Source organism: Vigna unguiculata, chromosome 8, assembly GCF_037176805.1.
Source record: "Vigna unguiculata cultivar grain cowpea cultivar isolate G323 ecotype 2 chromosome 8, ASM3717680v1, whole genome shotgun sequence".
NCBI lineage: Eukaryota > Viridiplantae > Streptophyta > Magnoliopsida > Fabales > Fabaceae > Vigna > Vigna unguiculata.
The window spans coordinates 40,752,112-40,777,274 of NC_140799.1; the positions used below are offsets into that span (position 1 = coordinate 40,752,112).

General features: G+C 29.4%; 2 protein-coding genes, 1 long non-coding RNA gene and 1 pseudogene across 3 annotated transcripts; 3 read left to right on the forward strand and 1 right to left on the reverse strand.

The window, feature by feature from the left end:
- The first annotated feature begins 5,766 nt into the window (after window positions 1-5,766).
- On the forward strand, window positions 5,767-12,812 carry LOC114195210 (uncharacterized). Its single transcript, XR_014984173.1, has 4 exons — window positions 5,767-5,939; window positions 6,062-6,180; window positions 7,925-8,000; window positions 12,450-12,812. It is a non-coding gene; the product is annotated as an uncharacterized LOC114195210 (long non-coding RNA).
- Window positions 8,864-12,713, forward strand: LOC146884488 (uncharacterized; annotated as a pseudogene).
- A 1,544-nt stretch (window positions 12,813-14,356) lies between the features above and the next one.
- On the forward strand, window positions 14,357-19,212 carry LOC114193308 (trigger factor type chaperone family protein). Its single transcript, XM_028083043.2, has 13 exons — window positions 14,357-14,708; window positions 14,868-14,951; window positions 15,324-15,452; window positions 15,860-15,948; window positions 16,152-16,338; window positions 16,698-16,788; window positions 16,898-17,052; window positions 17,350-17,442; window positions 17,535-17,627; window positions 18,003-18,083; window positions 18,184-18,333; window positions 18,514-18,609; window positions 18,900-19,212. Exons 1-13 carry the CDS (start codon window positions 14,406-14,408, stop codon window positions 18,975-18,977), a joined length of 1,629 nt encoding a protein of 542 aa, XP_027938844.2. The 5' UTR covers window positions 14,357-14,405; the 3' UTR covers window positions 18,978-19,212.
- A 15-nt stretch (window positions 19,213-19,227) lies between these two features.
- On the reverse strand, window positions 19,228-24,287 carry LOC114193309 (phosphatidate cytidylyltransferase 1-like). The gene is made up of 12 exons (XM_085665782.1): window positions 24,153-24,287; window positions 23,594-23,729; window positions 23,071-23,324; window positions 22,818-22,969; window positions 22,419-22,560; window positions 21,634-21,790; window positions 21,056-21,103; window positions 20,894-20,980; window positions 20,299-20,427; window positions 20,128-20,184; window positions 19,658-19,741; window positions 19,228-19,475 (listed from the first exon to the last, which is right to left on the reverse strand). The coding sequence occupies exons 2-12, from the start codon at window positions 23,651-23,653 to the stop codon at window positions 19,395-19,397; spliced, it is 1,251 nt and encodes a 416-aa protein (XP_085521908.1). The 5' UTR covers window positions 23,654-23,729; window positions 24,153-24,287; the 3' UTR covers window positions 19,228-19,394.
- Window positions 24,288-25,163: the final 876 nt, after the last annotated feature.

Here is a 25,163-nt window from a genome sequence, read left to right on the forward strand (position 1 = left end):
TCCCTTGCTTATATCATCATACAAAATTATCGGTCCTTATATTAAATTTAATAGAGCAAACTTGCCCTCTTTACAATTTGAACTTGTTTCTATAATAATCTTTTTAAAGAGAGTTGTTTTTATGAGTTTATTATTAATAAAATTAATTTTTTAGTATATTTGAATTTTAATCCAGTTATAGGAGAATAGGTTACTTAATTGTATTTATTTGATATAATTATATGCGTTTTTTTGACAAAGTTTGAGAAAAGTGAGAGATTTTTACATAGAAAGAGTTTAGGAAGGTTAGTTACAACACAAGGATTGTGAGTATGAGTAACATAAATAATGATGGAATCAACCAAATGTCCATCACATAGGTCATCCCGAAACTCTAAACTAAAATTGAAACATAGAAATTACTTACAAAATCCTCAAAAAGTATAGGATCTTCATATGAGTCATGCATATTGAGGTCAGAGAAATTCAAAGATATCTCCATTGCTTTCTTTAAACAAATGTTTGGAATGTCAATTTTGCTCAATCCGTCTTATTTCTTCCCTCTATTCCTAAGTGGATGCAAAATTGGCATTCTAAATATTTGTTTTGAGTAAGTTATAAAGATATTTATTAGACTTCTTTATCTGTTCTTAATTTGTGTTGGAAGTTCAACGTCGACTAAAGATAAGATAATTTTATACTATACAAGTAGGGCACAAACATCACATTACAAATCAATAGGTTGAATTAGTCTTTAAGTCCACTACTTAACATGATATCAAAACCAGGTTAAAACCTATCTTAAACTTTCTTGGACATCCTATTCCACCTCTTATGGACCGCTAACGAACCACCCATTTCTAAACCTACGCACGAGATGTCTATGCAGTGGCGGAACTTGACCAAAAATTCTAGGGGGGCCAAATTATATTTGTTATATATAAATTATTTTTTTAATTAAAAAATAATAATTTCTTTTAATTAAAAAAAAATTAATTTCTTTACATTATTTTTTTTATTCAAAATAAACACTCATGACAATAGAATATAAACAATATAACAATGGATAATTTTCTAGACACATTTGATATGGATCTCATTTTAGATAAGTACTTCGTACCTCATCAATTTAATTTGGTGGGTATTGCCAAATTTGAAGACGCTTTTCCGGGTCACGTTCTAAAATATTTTCAAATTCATTATATGTAACTTTAGGAACCTTAGAGAGTTGTTTTTCGTTTTCTTCAATATTTGGATTCTCATGAAGTTTCTCAATTTTAGATATGTACATGCATTTTTTTCATCTTCATCACAAGCCTTCCTCTTGAAAAAAGAATCAATTCTTTTACTCTTTATCATAATTTTTCTAATATAAAATTTTCACCTCTCACCTATTTACAAAAAGATAAAAATTATGAATAATTAAATCTTAAAAGCAAGACTCAATATTTTAAGAAAATTAATAACGTCTAAATGATTAGCTTCCCTTACCTTAGAGTATATTTCTAATCTTGTTCTTCCCTTACACAACTTCAAAACCTAAAATAGCTCTATCTACACAAAGAAGAGTTTGATCAACAATTAAAACATGATTTTATGATCTCTAACAGATAGACATATGCCTAGAGCGTAGAAAAGCCACATACAAGAGAGAAAGATATTGCTTCAAAAATAAAAAGGAAAAGATGAACTTACTCAAAAGAAGAAATTGTTCGGTCCAAAATGTTCCTTAACTCTTCAATTTTGTCGTAGTGCAATTTGATTTTGAAAATAATAAGAAATTGATGGTGAAAATTGAGATGAAAATAAAATGGGAGAAAGAAATGAAGACACGAAAGAGAGAAACCAAATAAAAAAATTTTAAAAATTATATTAGAAAAAAAAACATAATTTTTAAATTTTAAAAAAGATTTTTCAAACTAAATTAATATAAATAAGATAATAATATATAAATAAGTAATAATATATAAATATATTTTTTTAAATATATAAAAAATAAAATAAAATAAAAATCAATTAATATAAATAAAATAATAATTTATAAAAATTATTTTTTAAATATATAGAAAAAAAAAATTTTAAAAAAAATGGTTGGGAGAGCCGTGGCTCCCCCTGTCACTTGGTACGTCCGCCACTGTCTATGTCTCGACGTGAGGGGGTGTTTTGAAAATCCAACATCGACTAGAGATAAGCAATTTCATACTATATAAATAGGGTGCAAATCTCATCTTAAAATTCAATTTATGGGATTGAGTTACGCTTTAAGTCCACTTATTAACAATTTGCGTGACACTATCGTTCAAGATTGTATATATTTTGAATATCTTTTATCTTTGATCTTCACTCAATTTTGCTTTTGACGTAGAAACCAATCTTATGGGAGACAAGTTCACATGTCAGTTCAATATTTTTTATTTTTATTCAATTTAGTTCTATTTTTTTAAAAATCGATAAAGTAAGGAGTAAATTTGAGGACAATCTCTATTATAATAGAACATATCACTTAAATTAAAAGATATTTTCCAACAATATTACTATACTTTCTAAAACATTTGTAATTTAGCTTAAAGTATTTTCATATTTAATAATTACAATTCAAAATATATATTATATAAAAATATTTTTATTCAAAAAATATTAATTTTATGTATTATTACTTATGTAAAATTGATGAATATTTAAACACATTAGTGATTCATATAATTATGTAAGAAGATCTATCATATGAAATGTTTATTGTCATTAATAAATATAACTGTATTTACTATTAAATCTATCAAATAGCGTATAAATATTAAACTGGACAAAAAATTATCTTCCAAATAGTCAAAAAGTAAAAGATTTAAAAAAATAAGTGATTCCCATTTAATCTTTAAGACTTTTAGCACCACAAAAACTTTTCTACCAATTTTATACGGTGAAAATTCAACCATATTATTATATTATTATTCATACATCGCTTGAGCATTTCTTTTATATTATTATTCATACACCACTTGTGCATATTAAGTTACCTATTGGATCATTATCTAACTATTTGTAGACATTTATTTTTATATAATATATTTAGCTAGTGGTTAAATATCTCATATTCTTAAAAAAAAAATTGATACAGCCGGAAATACAGTACTGTCACACATGTGTATATTTATTTTCAAATATTTATATTATAATACAAATTATTAATATTTGTAAATTAAATAAGTTGATATGTAAAATAAATTTTTATTCGTTAACAAAGTTAAATATATATACCTTTACAAATATAATAAAAAAATAGTTTTATTTAATAAATCTAAACATAGAAGTCAACAATCATTATATTATAAACATATAGAAAGTAAAATAAAACCATTAATTGTGTAAGTAAAAGACGAGAATCTCTTTATATATAAATATAAATATATATTTATATATAAATTGGACAACATTAATTTTATTAGTTATTTTTAAGAATTGAGTTTTTAAATTGGACAACATTAAACTTTGATCTCATATTCACATAAAAATTTCATTAAAACAAATTAAATAAAATGTAAATAAAATATGAAAAATCATATTAAACTCATGATTTAAAAATTACACCTCAAGAAGAATAAACAAATAAGAGTTATTATGAAAACTTGAACGTAATTGGGTTAAAAGGAGTATATTCATTTATCTTTTAAGTTTCGGGACCAAAATGTATCAAAATTTGGACATAGACTAATTCCAATCCTGCATCAAAGTTCATGAATTAAAAACATACTTAACCCTCAAATAAAAAAAATATAGAAAGAAAACATTTAATATTATTACACACTAAAAACACTTGTAAGGTTTTTTTTTATCAGCAAAGAATAAAATAATTAAAGAGAACACTTCAAGAGTGCTCTAATCCGTATACAGAAGGATGTACAACTTGTACATGTAAAAACAAAAGCTTGGCTTCATAGCCTCATCAAAACAGAAAACCTCACACAAGCCAATGAACATAATCAACAACATACATCACAGAGGCAAAATACATTAGAAAACTCTAGGTGTTACTATATAATTCACACATCGAGAGCCAATGTGTTAACACACCACAAAACTCTTCACACCTATGTTTCCTAATAGTAATATATTTTGCATTATATTCAAAATCAGACTTCCCACATCCTTTAATCAATATTTCAATATGTCCCGTATCTCGTAGGAAGAGAAGGTCACTGGCACACTGGTATCTCTATGGTCTTATTGTAATAGTGAATAACTTTTGTTTCCTCCATCTTCCAATTCATCATTCATATGGAACCACACCTGCAAACAAAATAGAAAACCTGGACTACAGGTATTAAAATCAGTCCTCCCATCCACACATTCCTTACATGCTTCAAGCCAGACAAGTACTTTCTAATCTACGTAGTCATGTATAACTGTGCATGACTATGACAGAGATCTGATACAATGTAAAGGACATAAACACCAATCTGAAAAAAAGAAGCTTACTTTTGTATTTTTATGCTTCAACCATAGATACTCTCAATTGAGCTATGCTAAATATTTCTTCTGCATCGGATTTGGCATTCCTGAACACTAAATTGTTCCTGTGTTTCCATATACTCAACATGATAGCCATCCACACCCCTTTCCAAATTATATTCCCTTTGTAGTTAAACTCAATTAAGTGAAACTGTTGAAAGTTTTCTTGAACCTGGTTGTATTGTACACTCAAAACCCCTACCCATCTATTGCACAAGTTCCATACTATGTTGGCAACTTTACAAGTAAAGAACAAATGACTTATGATTTCTTCTTGATCCCCACACAGGCCACAATCATAATTGTTCAGTAAAATTCCTCTAAGCCTGAGTTTGACCTTTGTAGGTACACCATTTGACATGACACGCCATGTTAAATGAAGTGCAGATAGAGTACCTTTAACTCGCCATAGACTATCAAAGACTACTGACTGTTCTCCAATTAAATTATTTTTCATCTTTGCACATGTCAATTTGACTGTGTATACCTTATCATGACCATCCACCCACTTGTAAGGTTATTATTTAACTATCCACTATTATATTGTTATCAGTTTCAATTAACAACTCAATGCTTGAAATAGTTTAAATGATTCAATTTATAATAAGCTTGAAGTAATCATATTCGTGGAGTATTTAAGATATTTTCTTGAGCTAGTGCAATTGATGATGGTTTATTTGATGGGTGATTTTGAAGATTATCCAAGCAATGACTTTGAATTCTCAAGTGGATTGATGATTTATTTTGTTTTGGTTCAATTGAATGGTTGAATTGAATAAAAAATAAGGTGATTACTACAAAATTTGAAATAGATTATAGATTACTATTTTATCAAACCAAATTTTTTTAGATACGATTTTATTGTGCTAAAATTGAACCGATACGTGCACTTATTAGATAAATTACACTCTTAACCAAGAATCAACACTGAACGATGTTCCCATAGATTGGCCAAAGCTTGATAATTAACACCATGATCAAGGCCAACAGGACATCCACTTTGCCATATGCCCTTTAAATTAATTTCAAGAATTTGGCAATATAAACGGGTGGGTATTTCTAAAGAAAATGCACAATAAACATAAAAAAAAGTGCATATAATATAAATATAACTTGAATTATTTATCAGAGGTTTTTATATTTAACTTGAAATTTTCAGTATCTGATAACGTTAATCTTTGATCCTTACGTGTGAAGGGAAGAATGGTGGAAAATCTCATGTTATCTCTTCAGTGAGTTAACGATGAGCAGCGGCGCAAGTATAAGTTCCTATAAATTGGTTCTCTCATTAACCTAGAAGCTGCAAGTTGCGCATGTTTCTCATTTGTAACCCTAACCCTAAAAATCATCCATCTCTTCTGCCGCCGCCAAATCTTTTTTCAACTCCGCCCTCTTTTTCTTTGTGGTTGCCACCGCTACCTTTCTCTTCTCATCTTGCCGCTTCGACTCCCAAGGTGACTGCATGCTGAGACTAATTTCACACTTCATTCATTTTTATGGCTTTTAGACTTTATATATAACCCGTGAGTTTGAGTTTTTTTTTTCTAATGGTGTCTGTTAATGACTATGAAAACAGGTGTGAAAGCTGAAGCAGCATGAGCAGAAGAAAACGTCGACAATATTGTTGATAAACTGGTTCTATCGGAGTTCGTCGGAGATCGGAAGGATATTAGCTCAGAAGCTTCATCTGACTTGGTACACTTTCTGATCATGTAACTCAGATGGTTGTTTTATTTTATTTAACATACGTATTTCTGCTCACTTTTTTTTTCTAATATTTCTCCTAATAATGCCACTGATATTGATTTTTTTAGCTACTGTGTCAAGTCAATGCATAATTGTTTTAAAAGTTCTTTTTCTTCTGGTTCAAAAAATGAGATGGAGTTGGGCTTGATCTACTCTACAAATAAAACAGAAAAAAGTTTTAGAAGTGTATCGGAAGTTTTCTCACTACATGCAGGTGTTCAAAACTAAATTACTGTATAATTAATTTCATTTTATAATAAATTTTTATTATATTTTGTTTAAAGTTCTTCATTAAAATTAAAGGTTTGTTATTATTATAAAAATAAAAACAACTCTTTATAATTTTAAGTTAAAGTTTTCTTCATCATATAATTATTATCAATAAGATATTAATAATATAGATAAATCAAATTATATATATATATATATATATATATATATATATATATATATTTATATAAACTATAGACCTATATAGATACTCTTATTGAACTAACTCAAATGAAATGAAGTTTTTTCATAATTAATATTACACCTCAACTTCTTAGTAAGACATACTTTATGATAAAGTAAACATTTTCTGGATCAAGATTATCTTGTAATAATTAATTTAAAAGTGATATATATTTTAATTTCAAACATTGTATTGAGTATAATTGAATAATTGGGGAATTTATTATTATTTAAGAATTATCCGTAAAATATTTTCTTTGCTAATAAAAGATTAAAAGAAGAAAAAAAATATTTTATTAATTAGTCACGATTAGTTAACTTGTTAGAATGTGATAATTCTAATATATATTAAAGTTAATTCACAATTATATATGAAATATAAGAAATATTATATTATTTTTCTAATAATTCATTCATATTTATATATTAATGTTGGAAGTCCCACAACTAAGAGATAAGGTCAATTCACAATATATAAGTGGGTACAATCCTCACTTTACAAGTCAGTTTTTTGTGAGGTTGAATTAGGCTTAAAACCCACATATCTAACAATTAAACATTAATAAATATTACAATGTATGTATTAATATTTTACCACATTATTAAACTAACATAATCACATAGTAATAAAAAATCTATTATTCAGAAAAAAATTAATTTTATTCATTGATTATTATTAAATTAGTTGATTATTTTTCAGGTAAAATATTACTATATTATCTAGTGAAATTAACAATATAAAAAAATATAAAAAATAATAGAAAGTAAAAATATTAGAAAATCGGTTTGGTAATTTGAAGCTGAGAAACATATATATATTACTTACTGGAATTGAAAATGTAGAAGAAAAAAAAATCAAAGGAAAAGATTGACAAAAACAAGTGTGTCACTTCCTTTATCAAATAAATAAAAATGTTAACAATGTTCAGATTCATATATAAAACAAAAAATTGTTCAAAAGTTATTAATAAACATTACTTGAATTTGTATTGTGACTGCAGTATAAAATTAGTCTTTGGAATTACATATTTAATATATATTATATAATTTTTTTTCCTTACATATTTGATATGTATTATATAAAAATGCTTTCTTTTTTCCTTAACAATACACATGCATCAAAAAATTTATTATCCTTTCACGGAAATGGTGGGTGATGGAAAATCTTGTCATATATACTCTTCGAATGACAAAGTTTATTTTAGCAACTAAGATATATTATTGAATTTTACTCACACAGGAATATTAAAAATGCTGCCATCACTGCCATCACCTGTTCTGGTAGCAAGAAAAATCCAAGAAATGGTTCTAACCGGGTCAGTTTTCTATTCATCTCATTATCATTGTTGTATGTTGTAACATATTAATCAGTATCAATGGAGTTTTTAAAGCTTGTAATTAGTTTTTTATTTTAATATTTGTTTTTTATTACCACATTTGAAAATAGCTATAATTATGATGTAAATTTACGATCTGACTTTCAACAACTGTGCATTGTGCACAGTTGTTTTTGCCATAAAAAAACGATAAGGATATATATTATTGAGAAACATATTATTCAAAAGATAAACTTTGACATTTAAGAGCAGAAGGACATCTGATATATCCCTTTAAAATCACAAAATAAAGAATAATCATCACTACCAACGGGACTCCTATTCCGTTGCCAAACATGAATTCTCTGTAAAATCCAGAGGGGTACAACTTTTTATCCCAGGATTCGATTCGTCCAAAGTTCTTCACCAAAATCACGAAAACACATCTTCGATGAGATTTCTAAAAATAAAATATACTATGACATTCAGAAAAAAAAAAAAAAACATAACGTGTGGTTATACATACATTTATAAAAAATACTTTTACTATAAATTTATTTTTCTCATAATTTCACCAAATCAAGAAGGTGCACCAAAAAGTAGTTCTTTATGTTCCGAGACATATAGAGGAAGAAGATTCATCTTGTATTGTAACAAAAGTTTTCATTTTACTGAAAGAAGAAGATTATTCGTCCTTCAGTATATCAGAAAATGTAGATAAAACTTGTAAATAGTATCAATTATCATATTAAACAACATCAATAATAAATTACGAAACTACATTAATATTACAATTATCTAAAAAACATCATAACTTGTATTATCAAATTACTTACTTTGATGATATTGTGCGCCAAAGATACATGTCTGCCTGTTTGCATTATTTTAAACAATTCAATCAGATGAAATAATGAATCAATATCCTTAGTCAAGCAACATACATTGACATTTATTTTTTTCACTGAGGAAAGATCAATTTCTTTAGAAAAACAATATAGATTAGAGTCAAAATATATAAAATATTTAAGCTTTGGTCTGCAAAGCTAATTTTACAGTCAGGGTTAAATTTTTCATCCACTCTAAAATTAGAGATACTTAAGTCTGTAAGTTGGGGAGTAGAGATTTTGAGGGTTTCAATTCCACCATAGTACTGACAACTATGAAAATACAAAGTTTTCAAATTGATACAGTTCTCGAAAGGATCAAGAAAATTTTTCTCTCCACACTCAAATCGACAATCTTGGAGGTACATGTGTTTAAAAGAAGGAAGATCGAAATTTGTATTCAAAATGACTATGTAACATAGTTTGAGAGATGTGAGAGATTTACATAAAGAAATTTTTGCATAAATCTCTTACTTCTCTCAATCTTGATTACATATCCATTAGACTACGAATTTCGGTTTTCTTTTTCTCCAACACCTGTACTTTCTAGATTGTGGATTTGAGTGTGTCAATTTTCTTGATCCTTTCGAGGACCGTGTCAATTTGAAAACTTTGTATTTTCATAGTTGTCAGTACTATGGTGGAATTGAAACCTTCAAAATCTCTCCTCTTCACCTTACAAACTTAAGTATATCTAGTTTTAGAGTGGATGAGGAATTTAATCCTGATTATGAAATTGAGCTTTGTACACCAAGACTTAAATATTTATAATATTTTGAATTTAATCTATATTTTTCCACGGAGATTAATCTTTTCATGGTGAAGAAAATATATGTTAATATTTTATGCTTGAGTGAGGATATTGATTCATTCTTTTCATCTGATTGAATTGTTTGAAATAATAGAAAGAGTAAAATTTGTATCTTTGTCGTCTAACATCGTCAAAGTATTTTAATAATACAAATTATTATGTTTTAGTTAATTGTTATATTGATGTAGTTTTGTAATTGAATTACAATGTTGTTTGGTATGATAATTAATATTATTTGTAGATTTTATGCATGTTTCCTGATATATTGAAGGATTAATCTTCTCCTTTCTTTAGGATGAAAACTTTTGAATTAATACAAGATGTATCTTCCTCCTCTGTTATGTCTTGAAACGTAAAAAACTATTTTTTAAGCATCTTTTTGATTTGGTGAAGGTGTACCAGAAAAAATAAAATTATATTTAAAAGCATTTGTTTTATAAATGTATAAACACACCTTTTTTTTTTCAGAATGTCATAGTATTTTTTTTACAAGTGCAAAATGACAAAAACAATCACATTGAATATATGTTTTTGTGAAGAACTTTGGAGAATTGTGTCTGGGATAAAAAGTTATACATTTCTTGATTTTACAAAAATTTCATGTTTGCCGACAGAATTCATGTCTTTATATTTTGTGATCTTAAAGGGATATATATGTCACATGTGCTTATGCTCTTAATGTAAAATATTACCTTTTGAACAATACTGTCATGTACAATGTATTATGGCCATATTACACCTAACTATCCAATGGGGAAGGTCCAAAAATGTAACAAGCGTTCTATAATGTCGAAAATTACCTTTTAAATATGTTTCTCCCACACACAGATTATGTTTTATAAAATTTTGTTTTGTTTGGTTTTGTTGTTTAAGATTTCATTTCACAGTTTTTGGAGATAACAATTGAATATAAAAATTTGTAAATATAAGTCAAATGTTAAATTAATACATTAATATTATCTAATGAGACAAACCTTTTTGTGGGTACATCTATTTGATGATTAATATTCGATATCTACAAATAGTGATCAATATTAATCATCAACATAACATTTGTACTTTGCAATTATATAAATTAAATAACATAAAAGAAAAATAAAGTAAACATTTTGAGAAAGTGTTATCAGACTCATATTAACATGTATTATCCTTTACAATTTTTCTGAACACTTTTAAATTTGAATACATATAAAACATATCAACTCATTATTAAAATATAACGGAAATGATTCATGTGAGAAAAAAATGAAAACAGAAGAAACATAAGTGACAGATTTGTTATCTTCTTGCGACAGTGTTGACCACACAAAAAATTGCATGTCTTTGGATTTTGTGAGAGTATTTATTAGAAATTAGGTTGAATGATTCAGACCAAGAACCAAACAAAACGCATGCAAATTTTAGAGACCCAATCGTAGTATTTTGTGACAGTTATTTATGACACAACAAATTAGAGTGCATTCCCAACGCCCAAACAAAACGCATGCAAATTTCCAGTATCAGACTCTTCCTTAAACTGTGTGCCACCCTCTTTATCACTCATAATAACCTTACTCATATATTTGAAATTATTTTTTAAATTTATTATTTAACTGTTAACTATATTCTTCATTTCTTATTTGAATAAATAAATAATGTAATAGGCCAAGAAAAGGAGGAGAATATATAATATATAATAATAGAATAAAATCAAAACAAACCGTAATACCATTTTCAGAACCAGAGAGGAAAAAGAAACAAATGTCTTAAAAATACATTGATAAAATGAAAATAAATAAATAGAAAACTAGATAGAATTGAAAATGGGTCGAGAATTCTTTATGTCCCAGAACCTAATAGATTCGATTAATTAATTATTTGTTTTCTTCAATTTTATTCGTTGTGGTGTGATTATCAAAAATTCAATTTTGATAAATGGCATGTGGTTTTGGATTGATGTGAATGAGTGCTGCACATAATGCTTCAATTGATTCATTAATCACAAAAATTCAATCAATTACTTTGGGACTAAACCTTCACCTCAATAAAACATTTAACAATTAAACCAAATAAGATTGAGAAATTTAAAATTAAGTGAGTGTTCATTCTTTTACTCTTTGCTTTCTCTTTAGAAAACCTGTGAGCCTATCATGCCAATTTAAGTGATATTTTCTATTATAATTACTAGAGATTGTTATCAAATTTACTCCTTACTTGAATTCTGATTTATCATTTAAATTAGATGCTTTCACAATATTGTTTGGATAAGAATTAACATGGCAATCCCAATAAATTAAGATAATTATTTTTTATGTAACACTTAATATATCAGCTCAAAATCACAAGGAACTTCATAAGTTTACCAAAATTAACTGCACTCACCTTATATTTTATTATTTTTTTAAAATGAGATTTTGAGATGAGAATAAAAACTTTAGTAATCAACTAACCATAATCAAATGAGTTCACTACTACAAAATCCTAATGCATCTTAATCCCCAATGCATATAAAAAAAGGGTGAAAAAAAAGAGAGAAAGGAATGTTCATGGTCTCAGCTTAACAGAAGGATAGTCCCCTGTAGCCCAAACCAACAAAAATCCCACATCCCTATTTTTTAAAATCCATTTTAAATATTTAAATCATAAATCTTAATCCTTAAACTTTAAATGTAAAATTCATTTTGTCAACTTCTCTTATAGTGTTTGGTATTTTTGTCCTCCTTTGTGCATAAAATTTTTGTGAATTGGTAACTTTATTTGTCTCTAAGTGTTTAGGTGGTCAGGTTATGTTTTGGATATACAACGGACGAAGCATAGTTACATGGACAGTGTAACCATGGATGAATCATGGATGTGGTGATGATCTATGGATGTGTTGAGCTCATTTATTCATTTTTAATATAGTTCTGTCAACTTTGTACTTTGAAGATGTGTGGTTATGTTTTGTATTTAGGATGGGCAATGAATTGAAATTCCTTAAGTGGTTGTGATGTTAGTCTATGTATTTATTATATTGTGTCAAGGTTGGACAAAGATTTTGTCTTTTGCGGTTTTTTTGTTGAAGCTCATAATGTTAGCTTTTTGACATCCCTTATATATAGGATTATTTTTTATAAAAAGGTTAAAGCACCTCACAAATGCTCTACTATATTAATTATTAATACTTTGCTGATAAAAAAAAATAGATAAATCATTAATCTATTTAGACCTAAATGTAATTTAAATTTATTCACCCCTCATAAAATAGCACCCCTTGCTTATATCATCATAGTGAACATTCTTTAACTCTCTATATGCCACACTCAAACTCTATTACACCGTAACTAAATATTAATTTCTTACACTCTCAACTTCTCGTTAAAAAGGTGATTAACATTTAAATTAAGGGCCACTTAAGTTAAATAGTACAAACACACTAAATAAGAAAAAATAAATTAAAAATGAGACTTAATGGTCAAATCTAGATGTGTCATCAATGGTAATTTTAGATTGTGTGAGACTAAGGATATGGGTAAAATCACTCAAAGGACATGCAAATATTATCAACTCAATTTTTTAAAAATTGAATATCTTTACTATATGCAGTCAACATTGAATTAAAATTTATATAAAATGAAATTAAAAATTGATTTTTTAAATTGTTTTTATTAATAATTACATTTTTATTTTATAAGTTTAATCATTAAAGAGTTTTGTCACTTCATGTTCACATAACAACCAGTGTAAGGCAATCTAGACAAAAATAATCAGAAGACAACATATAATAAAATAAATTTAAACAAAGCAAAATTTATGAAAAGAATGAGATGAAACTATAAAAATAATTTTTTTAAACAGAGCCACCAAGAAAGAGTAAAATTTAACATTATAAAAATAAGTATTTAAGAAAGACAGTTCATAGAAAATAAGATTGAAAAAAGGAACAGAAAAAATTATCTCCCTCTGCTGGAGACAAACTTCAAAATCAACAAATAAAGAAAGAAAATTAAAGAAAGAGGTCAAATGATCATTTTGAAAATTATAGGGGTGCAGCTATAAATTTTTGGGTGCAGGAAGAATAAACTCTCCAATGTTTAAACCCATTAGCATAATGGGCCTAATAGGTGCAGGTTCAAAATTACTCACACACATAAAAAAAAATCAATTTTCTAAATTTACAGCAAAATAAACCCTATTCTAAAATTATTTAGTATTTAAGGTTTATTTATGTAGTATATTCTCTGTCCATGAACTCATCAAATCCCAACACATGTAAGTTTAGAAGGTGACTTTTATGAAAAGATGATTTTGAACCATGCATAAGATTATATATATATATATATATATATATATATATATATATATATATATATATATATATATATATATATATATCATTATATATCATTAATTATACATCCAAAATTATAGTTTTTAATTTATTAGTTCTATTTTCTTTTCAATTTAACCACAATATTGTATATTTCATTATGGCCTTGGCATGTGATAACATCAACCATACACTATATTTACTATCTAAAAGTGTAACACAATGCACACAACTTTACAGTTACACTTAACTGTAACTGTAATTTGTGCACCAGAACATTACAACGTTACTGATACTGTTGTACTTTGTTTTAAAATAAATATAATAAAGTAAAATATATAAATATGTAAATATTAAACTGACATTATCTTTATTTTATCTAAACAACAGTATCTGTGTCTGTCTGCAGAGTAAGAGAAACCATGGAACTCTGCACTCGAACCTTCACAAGTTCTCTTCTTTCCAATTCTTTTTTCTCTTCAAACAAAAGTCTTCTCTCTGCTAATGCCAACACTTCAATCTTCAAATTCAATTCCCTTAAATTCTCGTCCTTGGCACCTCATGTTCATCTATTTCAACCCTTTATCGTTCGTTACAATTCTTTCTCTTCTCCCTTCACAGTCTCAGCTGCTGCTTCTTCTTCCTCAGTTGAAGTTGGCACAGAACAGCAGGACCGTCTTCCGGCAGAACTGAAGGTCACAGAAACAGAGAAAATAAAATCCACTGTATGATCTTCTCTTTTATTCATACTTTCCATTCTTGTGTTTCATCCTTTAAAGTGGGTAAATTTCTCATGGCTATATTCATAAGCTTTATTGTAAGCTTTATTTGGATATTGATTAGTTAGATGTTCAATTTACTTCTATATCTCTTTCCCTTTGCAGGTTAAATTGCATGTGGAGGTGCCACCATTGGTAATTGAGGATTGTTACAAAAGGGTCATAGCAGAGTTTATGAAACAAGCAAAGGTAATATTGGGTTACTTATGCTTTATATAGTAATATAATAAAATGTTATCTGGCTCAAAGAAGAAATATGCTGCAAATTATTGTTCGCAAATATAGTGCTCTTTATTTTTGTGCCAAAGGAGATTTTCGGTTTGTAAGTTCTAGATTCAAAAGTTGAAACTATTAGTATGATCTATCTGGTCTGAGTTGGTTTTCATTGAAAATTTATTGTTTCTAAACTTCACAATCATAATGCCATGGTTCTATCTTATCATATAATAATTTACTGCATAGTCATATATCATAAGTAGTTTGCTTGAGATTGTCATGGATCCAGGTTTCAGAGGACAACATGTTGTATTGTAAGCTAATTTAGCGTGGCTTCAAATACAGATCCCTGGATTTCGTCCTGGAAAGAAAGTTCCAGAAGACATTCTTATTGGTTATGTTGGGAGACAAAATGTCCAGAAGGCTACTATTGAATCTATATTAAGAAGGACACTTTCACATGCTATGATATCGGTATGTTGTGATATAGTTTCTAATTTCTTTTGATATCCGTACTTTATCTCTTCATTATCAAACTATTTTGGATTAATTGTGTTTTTATTTGCAATTACATATGTTATTTTCTGTAACTACAGAGCAGTCATATCCATCACAAACCTCACTGAAATCTTCATTCTTGAAAGACAAGATTATCAGTTCATGCACATTGCACAAGCATAAACTTACCATTGGCCTTTCCTCATAAACTGGACCAATAAAATTGTCTTTGATCTGAGGACTTGATACTGATAAACAGATTAAAAAAATTCTTTATATTTTTCTGATCTTTTGTTCGATGTTATTACTGAATAAAGTACATCATTAGATCAAGTATTATTCTGATATGCACTTAAGCATTTGATAATTAATTTTGTTTATAGGTTAGTGGGAAGGCTTTGCAAGACTCAGTACGCATAGTTACTAAGTTTCCTGAGATGGAGGAGACATTTTCTCTTCAAGATTTTTTTAGGTAACCTACCAGTTAAACTTTTTGAAATATATTTACCATTAGACTTGTTATTTTTCTTTTCCTTTGCTGCATCTTTAATACTAAAACTATCTTCTGTCATAACATAGAGAAAAGGAAGATTATCATTAAGAATGATAATATTGTCAGCCAATAACTTCTACAGGCAATTATATTAATTATTCTCACTGATACCACTTTTCCAGATATGATGTGGTTTTTGATATTGCACCAGAAATCAAATGGATTCCTGATAATAATGCATACAAAAATTTAAAGATTGTTGTTGAGATAGATAGTGATATAGATGCTCAAATAGCATCTGAACAAGAATTTAGAAGGCGTTACAAGTCCATTGGTGCACTGAAAGTGGTTACTGATAGAGGGTTACAGGTGATTAAATTTAATTTATTCCAGTCTGTTAATATTTTTTTTTTCCTTTTAAAATGATTATTTACTAGAAATGCTGTTTAATTGGAACTTCTATGAATCATTATTTTTCCTAAAACTTCTAAGTTCTATAAGGAAGCATTAACAAACTATAGGGATTTTAGTCACGACTGATACAATGAAGTATTTGATGCTAATTTTTTATCTTTACTGTCATACTAACAAATAACTGTTACAAGACATTGTTTTCTGTGTTATCTATTTACTGTTATCTTAATAATTAATATTGGTATTAATTGATATTGACTAGTCTATCCAAAACTAGCTGGCTGCTACAAAATATCTGTTTTTGCTGTTCACAGGTTGGTGATATTGCTGTTCTTGACATCTCAGCAACAACCATCGATCAAGATGAATCAAATGTTAAAAGTATTCCTTCGGCTGAAAGTAAAGGTCTGGTGTTGTGCTTGAAGGATGATAATGAATGGATAAGTGATGGAAGTCTTTGCTTTCTGTAATAGATCATGTATATTTTTCCTCTAAACTTATATTAGTTATGCAGGCTTTAATTTTGACACAGAATACGGGGACAAGGTATTACCGGGTTTCCTTGATTCAATAATTGGAATTCATCGCGGTGAATCAAAGTCTTTTCCTCTTGTATTTCCTGAAACATGGAATCAAGAAAATCTTCGAGGTGTTCATGCTCAGTTCAATGTAAGTTTCTAGTGCTGAATAAAAAAGTTTAAGTTTTAGGAACATGAACTGGCATGGTTGTTTTTTTCCTTTAGTCCTCTGGATACCATATTCTTTATAATAAGTACTTTTTGTCATATGTCTCATACACTTTATGGCACTTTTTCATCTCCATCTGATTGTGATTACCATCTTTTATCTTTGCATTTATTGGTACACATTTGTATCATGTACAAGTGAATATTTGGGATCCATATTTGCTTGTAGCTTGCTTAAAAAACCTCTTTGGCTGCATATACTGATCATGCTTATTAACAGGTTGAATGCAAAGAACTTTTTTACAGAGATTTGCCAGAACTGGATGATTCTATTGCTGATAAGCTTCTCCCTGGATGCAGCACAGTGGAGCAGGTGACCTTTTTACCCTTGCTATGATTGTTAACTGAACTGAGGAATTATGTTGAGTTGAAATCAGAGTAAAAATCTCTAGCATGAATTGTCAGGTCAAAGACTTATTGTTACAGAGATGCCTAGAGGTGGAGCAAACAGCTAGAGAACAAGCAACTGATAATGCTATCTTAGATCAGATTTCTAAGGTAATAGTATTACATTAGATTGATTCTGTCTTATCTCCTAGGGTATTACCATGTACCTCGCACCGTGTTTTCTATGTGTGCATAATGAAGCACACTTGCATCTGACATGGATACACTAAGTAATTATCATCATCATCATTATTTTTGGTGGACATATCTATTTTAGAATTTGGGTTCAAAGTCCCACTCAATCTCATAAAATTGGTTTGTCAAGTGAAATTCAAGCTTTATTAGTTCTATTGAAATTGTTTTCTAGTTGATGTAGGATTAAACATCGCCTTTGAGACTGAAATTATGAAAGGTTTGGACTGTATTTAATTTAGCTAAATTATATCAACAAGTTGATAAAAGATCTGTGCATCTTGTCATTTTCAGATGGTAGAAGTTGATATACCTCAATCCTTGTTTGAGGAACAAGGTAGGCAGCTTTATGGAGCCAACCTATTAGAAATACAGGTATTGGTTGCATGATGCATCATTTTCAGGAGGCATTTAAAATTTTTTCCATTTTTATTCACAATTTAATGGAAAAACAAAAAACTCTGATCTCTCTCAGGCAAAAATGAAACTAAATGAGCAACAGCTGGCATCTCTCTCAAGTCCAAAGGCTGTGAACCAATATCTTGAGCATCAGAAGGAAAATATAACAAATTTGATAAAACAGAATCTGGCAGTGGGTGATATATATAGGCGTGAAAATCTGCAGGTAGCGTGTTTGATTAAGATGTGTCCATTATATACATATTTGCTCAGGTCATGCTGACAACAAATTCTTTCCCCTGTCAAAAAATGGAACAAGCGTACCAATTCTCACTGATCTGTCTAAATATATAGGTCACTTTTGCTTATACTATACCAATGATTTGTGCATTTGTGTGTTTTGTAGTTTGCTACCGAGGATCTCGTCAAAGAGGTTGAGAATTCCATTGCTGAATTCAAACGTCAAAATCAAGAATATGATGAGGAACGGGTGAAGAATCAGGTTTGCATCATACTTCCTTGTTTGTTTACTGTTGTTTATTATTTTGGCTGCTTCATCGTTTCATGTATATATACAGAACCACAAATATCTTGAACTTTTTTCAAAATGGTCCATGTAGGGATAGCATTTCATGCTGCATACCATTTTGATTAACTGAATTATATAAATGTCTAAACAATTGTAGGGTAGGTTGCATTTTCAAAAGAGAAAAAATTGTGCTTTGGGCCAAACTCTCTTTCCTAATTTAACTAACAGATTGATTGATGTGATCTTTTTGAACTTTCCTGAAGGTTCAAGAAATACTAGAAGGAGCTAAAGTGCTTGAATGGTTGAGAGAACATGCAGAGATTCAATATATAACTAGATGAGAGATGAGCACCGGCCAAAACAAACCAGGAAAATGAAATTGCAGGTTCATTTGAAAGATTTTTGTTTCAGCGGATGTAAGTTATGAGAAAAAAACCATTCTTGGTTGAATTTTGAAGAAAGATTATTAAGATTAGAAAAATGTATTACAAGTTTGTAAATTGAGATAGTACTAACAACAAACAGTATTGAAAAACACCAATATATTTCTCATTAAAAATCCATTTTAAATGTCAATGTTAAGCCCAAAGGGAAAAGAATGCAAGGATCGCTATACTCTGTACTTAATATAGTTGAGCAGTTAACAAAAAGGTCTAAAAAAATTATTTACTAATCTATCCCACTTGTTCCCACAGGGTCTTCATCTACAGATATAACACCAATTGAAGCATTTTTTTATTAAGTGTAGAGTGAACTTGTCATAAACGCCTTTCTTGCAATATTTGTCCAAGTTTTGCGTAGAGAGCTAGTTGCTCCTCTAAACCAAGGTTTCTCAATATCTGCATAGAGAAAACATTGCAAATGATGTTATAACAAAACATGGTTATGGGCAATGAACATAGTGAAATGTAATCTGTTTTTGACTTATATGTGTTCAACATCAGAACTGAAATGAAACAGAATCCTCTAGTTTTCACATGATTGAAAATTAACCAATAAAATGCTTAAACTAGAGACGCACCTGGTCCAAAAGCATTTCTACTGAATAGTCTTCGGCGACAACAAATGATTGATGGTATATGTAGACAAAAACAGCCATTACCATCTGCAAAGGATGCATAACGCAGTATAAAACACAACATTCACAACAAATACCAAGATATTGTGTACTTTATTGCATGTCATAGAAAGTAGTACATGATTTATGGTAAAATTGAAAGTGCTTTAAATGGTCAAGTGCTAAGCATTATGTATCAATTGCACTTTGAAAAGTCAAGATTATGGAATACACTAGCTTATTCATACAAAAGGGTAGAAATAAAATATTAGAAAATACCCCCCAAATACTTAAAGCATGAACATAACAATCATAGCAGTTACTCACTATAATACTATAATAGAAAGCTGAAAATTATCCTGAATTAAGTAATAGCCTATTCATACACATGCTAAGGATTATTATAGGGTACAATTATCAATCTCAGAGCAAACCTGGCAGTCCATTCTGTCTGTAAACCCACCATGTCCCGGTATACTGTCACCAAAGTCCTGTAACCAATGAAAGATATCAGTGTTGTTACTATGTTTTTGGGAGTTTCGAAGAGAATGGAGAAAGGGTAATGATGGCAAAATAAATCTCTAGTATAAAGAGCAAGAACAGACTTTGATTTTAAAGGCTCTTTTGAAACCACTGGCAAAAAAACCTCCAAATGGTGCTATGATTGATGCAAATAGTCCCAACCACAAGGCATGCCACTGTACTGGCAAAACTGGTATCTCTTTCCAAGGAAGCTACAAAATGTTGCAAAACGAAAAACTCAATCTTTAAACTCTTAATTTCATGAAGAATGATACTAAGTTGGCTAAATTATACTTTTTATTCTTTATTTTATTTAAGGTTGATTTCGATCGTTTCTATCTTTTAAATTTAGACCGGTTTGATCTTTTCGAAACATTCATTGTTTTCCAACATGATATCTGTCATTTGTAAATCACCATCACGAAACAATTTTCTCAGCAGTAGTGAAAGCTTTGAACCTTTTAATCTTATTTATTCTGATGTATGAGAAACTATTACCACACTTCTGAATCTAGGACTAAGTTTGTGTAGTTATATTGATAGTACTTGATTATTTATCATATTTGCTATTTTTACACATTTATATCATCAAGCATCCAGAAAGTTAATAAATGTTTACTACATGCATGACAGTGTTAAATTCTTTTAGCAGCTGCTAAATCTCAAGATGTCTCTTACCGAATGAGAAATCAGTCCTGGCAATGGAATGTACTCTGGCTTAAAAATTGGGTCAGGGTCACACTGAAGCCAACTAGTTGATAAATCCTGAATTTATTTCACACCAGCATTAGGATCAAAGTACAAATTTCCTCCAAGATTGCACCTAATCAAAATTGTTACCTTCCTTGGACATGTTAGCCATTGGAAGCGACCCAAGAAGTATGCAAACTGCACAAACACAGGTGACATCATCATGTAAATCAATTATACTGTAAAATATGATTAAATCAACTTAAAGGTGAGGTTGTGAGTCAAACACATGATATTGGAGAGTTCAGTTATAAATAAAATGTGAATTTTTAAAGTTTTGTGGGATGGTAGTTGGTTAACATCTCTTTATTAAAAAGATTAATCCGTTCCTACAAAAAGATACAAAATTTCTTAACAAATGCCTCTTCTTCATAAACTGACACCTGACAGTATGGTGAATTCGAACCTCTTCTTCCTAGTAATATGAGTCTCAACGAGATTAAAACTCAAGATATTGGATTCGTTGCAAGGTTATGATACTATTGTTACGAAAAGATCAACCGGTTTATATAATGACCCAAAATTCCTTAATAAAACACTGTTATGCAAAGTTTAACTTGTTCATACAAGGATTTAAGATTTCTTAAAGACTACTGAGGATGAGGCCAGTTACTGTGGACTAAAGGAATGAACTAAAGAAAAGCAGGATGTTACTAACTGATGCTTACTGTAAACGCAGCAAACATAGTGGCTACAGATGCTCCAATAAAACCTTCCCATGTTTTCTTTGGAGAAAGCTTGATCAGAGGTGTTCTCCCAAAATAGAAACCGAAGAAATATGCGCCAACATCATTCATAGCAATTAGGGATGCAGGGAAAATAAACCTTTCATAATAATGTTAGCAAGTTAGATTGTAAAAAAGAAAGATTGAAGCATGGAAAACACATTGGCTAGCAATACCAAGCAGCTACTAATATTAAAATCTCATTGAATGAAGAAAAAGTATGGATGGCGCTTTTGTAGGAAAGTGAAACTATTTAAGAGCAAACGACATGATATATAATATAACTTCCATGAATCATGATGCATGATTATAAAGAGTCCTGTTATATTTGTGTTCCTTTCACCCTTTTCCTTCTTATTGAGAATCAGTACAAGTCAATCAAATCACAAATTTAATAGAAGTATCTTTAAATCTGATTATCCTCTTACTCAAGTTCATAACATTAAATGTCCTTTTTAAAATATAATTTTCCACAACCATGCCCAGGAAAAAACAGGATGCATTATATTAAATGAAATTGCTAGGAACTTTACTGATTAAATGTATCCTTTTCTGTAAGTAACTGTGCTCAACAATTTTCTGATCAAAATATAAATGAAACACAGAATCATATAAGTAAAGATGTTTTAAGTAAGCAAAAATCAAAGAAAATAGGACATAATAGACTAAAAGAAGGGTTTAGAAAATGTAGATTACATCAGCAAGTAATTCAGCAGAAGTCATGTTACCAGAATATCCCTTCAAATATGTTGGCTACAGTGAACGCAGATTGGGTAAACACAACAATGAGTATCATATGTGTCCATGCATACTGGCCAAACTGATACTTGTAATATCTCTTCTTCAATGAAAGAATAAACCATACAAAACCTGAAATCACAGAGGAAATGAACATACCATACAGGAATCAAAGATTTTATATATATATATATATAACAGGCCAACAAACTCTTGAACCTGCAAAAGACTATAATAGTATGATATCAGATAGAAAAATTAAGTTACTCAACAGAACCTATAGGTATCTTGCTTGAATATATATAAAATTATCTGTGTCCTCTCTTACAATAATTGAGATAGGATAATTATACATCAATATTCCTATGAAAAAATTTGGCAGTACTAACCTGCAATATATAGGAAGTAACATATAACCATCTGATACTTGATCAGATTGCTCACAAGCCTATACAAGAATTTGTCTGAGGTCACTGTATTCACAAGTTGTTGACTGAGAATACGGCCATATACGAAAAGCATTGCTGTGAAGAAAAAGTGCCTGGACATTGCATTCAGAATCTTATCTTTGTGAAACACTACACATTAACAATTTCTGATAAACAATTATCATTTGGAAACTACAGTATCAGACATGCTTACCAGTTCAAGAACTTGAACTTTGGGAGACGTCTATCTTGAGTTGCTCTTGTAAGTAGATTGAAGAGCTCACTGGCCATGAATATTTGGATAACAACAACCATGGCCCAGATGTAAAGATGACCTAAGTAAATGATAAGTGAGACACTAGCTAACATCCACAGAGATGAGTATGCACGAATCCACATTGATCTGTATTTATATTTATCATCCACCAGTAAAATGCTTCCATTTGATTTGTTTATCTCTGCAGGAATCTAGCACAGAAAAAGCTAGCATCAGTTTCAAATTCTCCAAAATGAAATTTCTATAATATATGTAAGTTAAAGGGAAGTCCATTACTTCATCAACTACATGTAGTTTGTATCTTTATGAAGTTCATATTCACTTATTACTTCATCAACTACATGAATTAAATGTTCTCTAAATTGACAGAATCTAGATAACAGGTCTTGCAGCAGCATAACTTGGCATTAAAACTTGAAATTTGAAGTAAACGTTTCCCAATCACATTCACTACACCAACCTCATTTGAGCGTCTCCTTTGCCGAAAACTCGGCGTTCTAGGCGAATTACAGTTATCCATTTGTGTATCTCTCTCCTTGGCGAAGTGATTGTTCAAATATTTTTGGAGTGATATACATGCATGGACTGAGACCTCCCTGAGACATTAGATGGTAAAAAATTGTAAAAGCAAATGGAGATATCCCTAATTGGAATCCCAGAAATGTATCACTTTCATAATTTGCATAGTTCAGTCCATAGCAAAAAAGTGCAAACAGATTCGTTGTGATTGATAATAGTATTTAATGAGCAATGAAATTAGTTGACACTAGGTACAAAATGATCTTGATGTATTTGTGTGTCTGTCAACCGAATTTAAGAATGGTGTACCTAGTAGAGTGAGCATTGTCGATTCAAGATGTTTTGGAACAACATAAGCATGTGGGTAAGATGTAACTGAAGTTACATAAAAATAGATCATTGATTGTCACACATAGAAAAGGGATAACAACTGAGACAATAAAATAATAGAAATTGTACAAGAAAAAAGAAAATGGAGGCGAAAAATTAAGAGTACATACTTGGATTGAAGAGGTAGAAAATGAGAAAAGGGTGAACAGAGAATTGGGAAAATTTGACGATGAGGATTGAGGTGGTGGTGGTGGTGTCAGATGTAGATTTGCTGTGTTTCAGGGAAACCATAATAACAGAAAAACATATCAGGACTAGACATAGTAGGAGAGAGAACATTACGAGAGAGTTACGTAATGGTCCACATTGACCACTGATTAATCCAGGGTTAACACTAATAAATAAGTAAATAAATTTATTACCAATATATTAAAATGCCAAAAAAACAAATAAGATATGTTTAACATATGAAGAAGATTATAGTTTTCCTCAAGAACAATATCTTTCTTCTCAATGTCATGTCATGTATCCGTTTAAAGTATTGAGCTCAATCTCTTTTAAAAATAATATATAGGTTATATAAGAATAAAAAATTGTTTTTATCTTAAATATATCTCTTTTCCTTGAAATGGATATTTTACAAGACTCTCGTATCAGACTAAAATTGTAACGAGGTCTTAAAAATATCTTCATGTGAACAGTTTCTTAATTTGAAGAAATTAGTCTGTAATTAGAAGCAACATTAATTCCATTTCTGGGGCAAAACAACAATGGTACAAGTGGCAAACCTAAGACTCGGGTCCACAATGATCGCATATTTAATCCTTAAGAAGTTGGTATAATCTATGACGCGACAGGTGACAAAGTAGGTATCATATATCAGAAAGAACAACTTACAATGAAACACAATCCATTCCATCAGAGATAGATGATGATGACATTATAATTAAACCACAATGTTTAATATTGGAGCCCAGATTCTGTCACTATTGTCCAATTCTTTTTCAAAATTATTTAAATAAATAAGTTTTAAAAAATTATAAAAATAAATAAATTGTGTCAGTGCGATATGATTTTACTAAGTTGGAGTACGGTAGGGGTAGGGAAAATTTTCGGTTGAGTGGTAAAATGCGTAGAAATTAAAAAGAACATCAACGGCGAAAACATTCTGTTGGACCGAC

Coding starts and splice junctions, on each gene's coding strand:
- LOC114193308 (XM_028083043.2), top strand. CDS start 14,406: ATGGAACTCTGCACTCGAACCTTCACAAGTTCTCTTCTTTCCAATTCT. Junction 17,443..17,534: donor GATGCAGCACAGTGGAGCAG/GTGACCTTTTTA, acceptor ATGAATTGTCAG/GTCAAAGACTTATTGTTACA. Junction 18,610..18,899: donor AGGAACGGGTGAAGAATCAG/GTTTGCATCATA, acceptor ACTTTCCTGAAG/GTTCAAGAAATACTAGAAGG.
- LOC114193309 (XM_085665782.1), bottom strand. CDS start 23,653: ATGGATAACTGTAATTCGCCTAGAACGCCGAGTTTTCGGCAAAGGAGA. Junction 23,325..23,593: donor AAAGGAGACGCTCAAATGAG/GTTGGTGTAGTG, acceptor TTTCTGTGCTAG/ATTCCTGCAGAGATAAACAA. Junction 20,185..20,298: donor AAAGAGCCTTTAAAATCAAA/GTCTGTTCTTGC, acceptor CATTGGTTACAG/GACTTTGGTGACAGTATACC.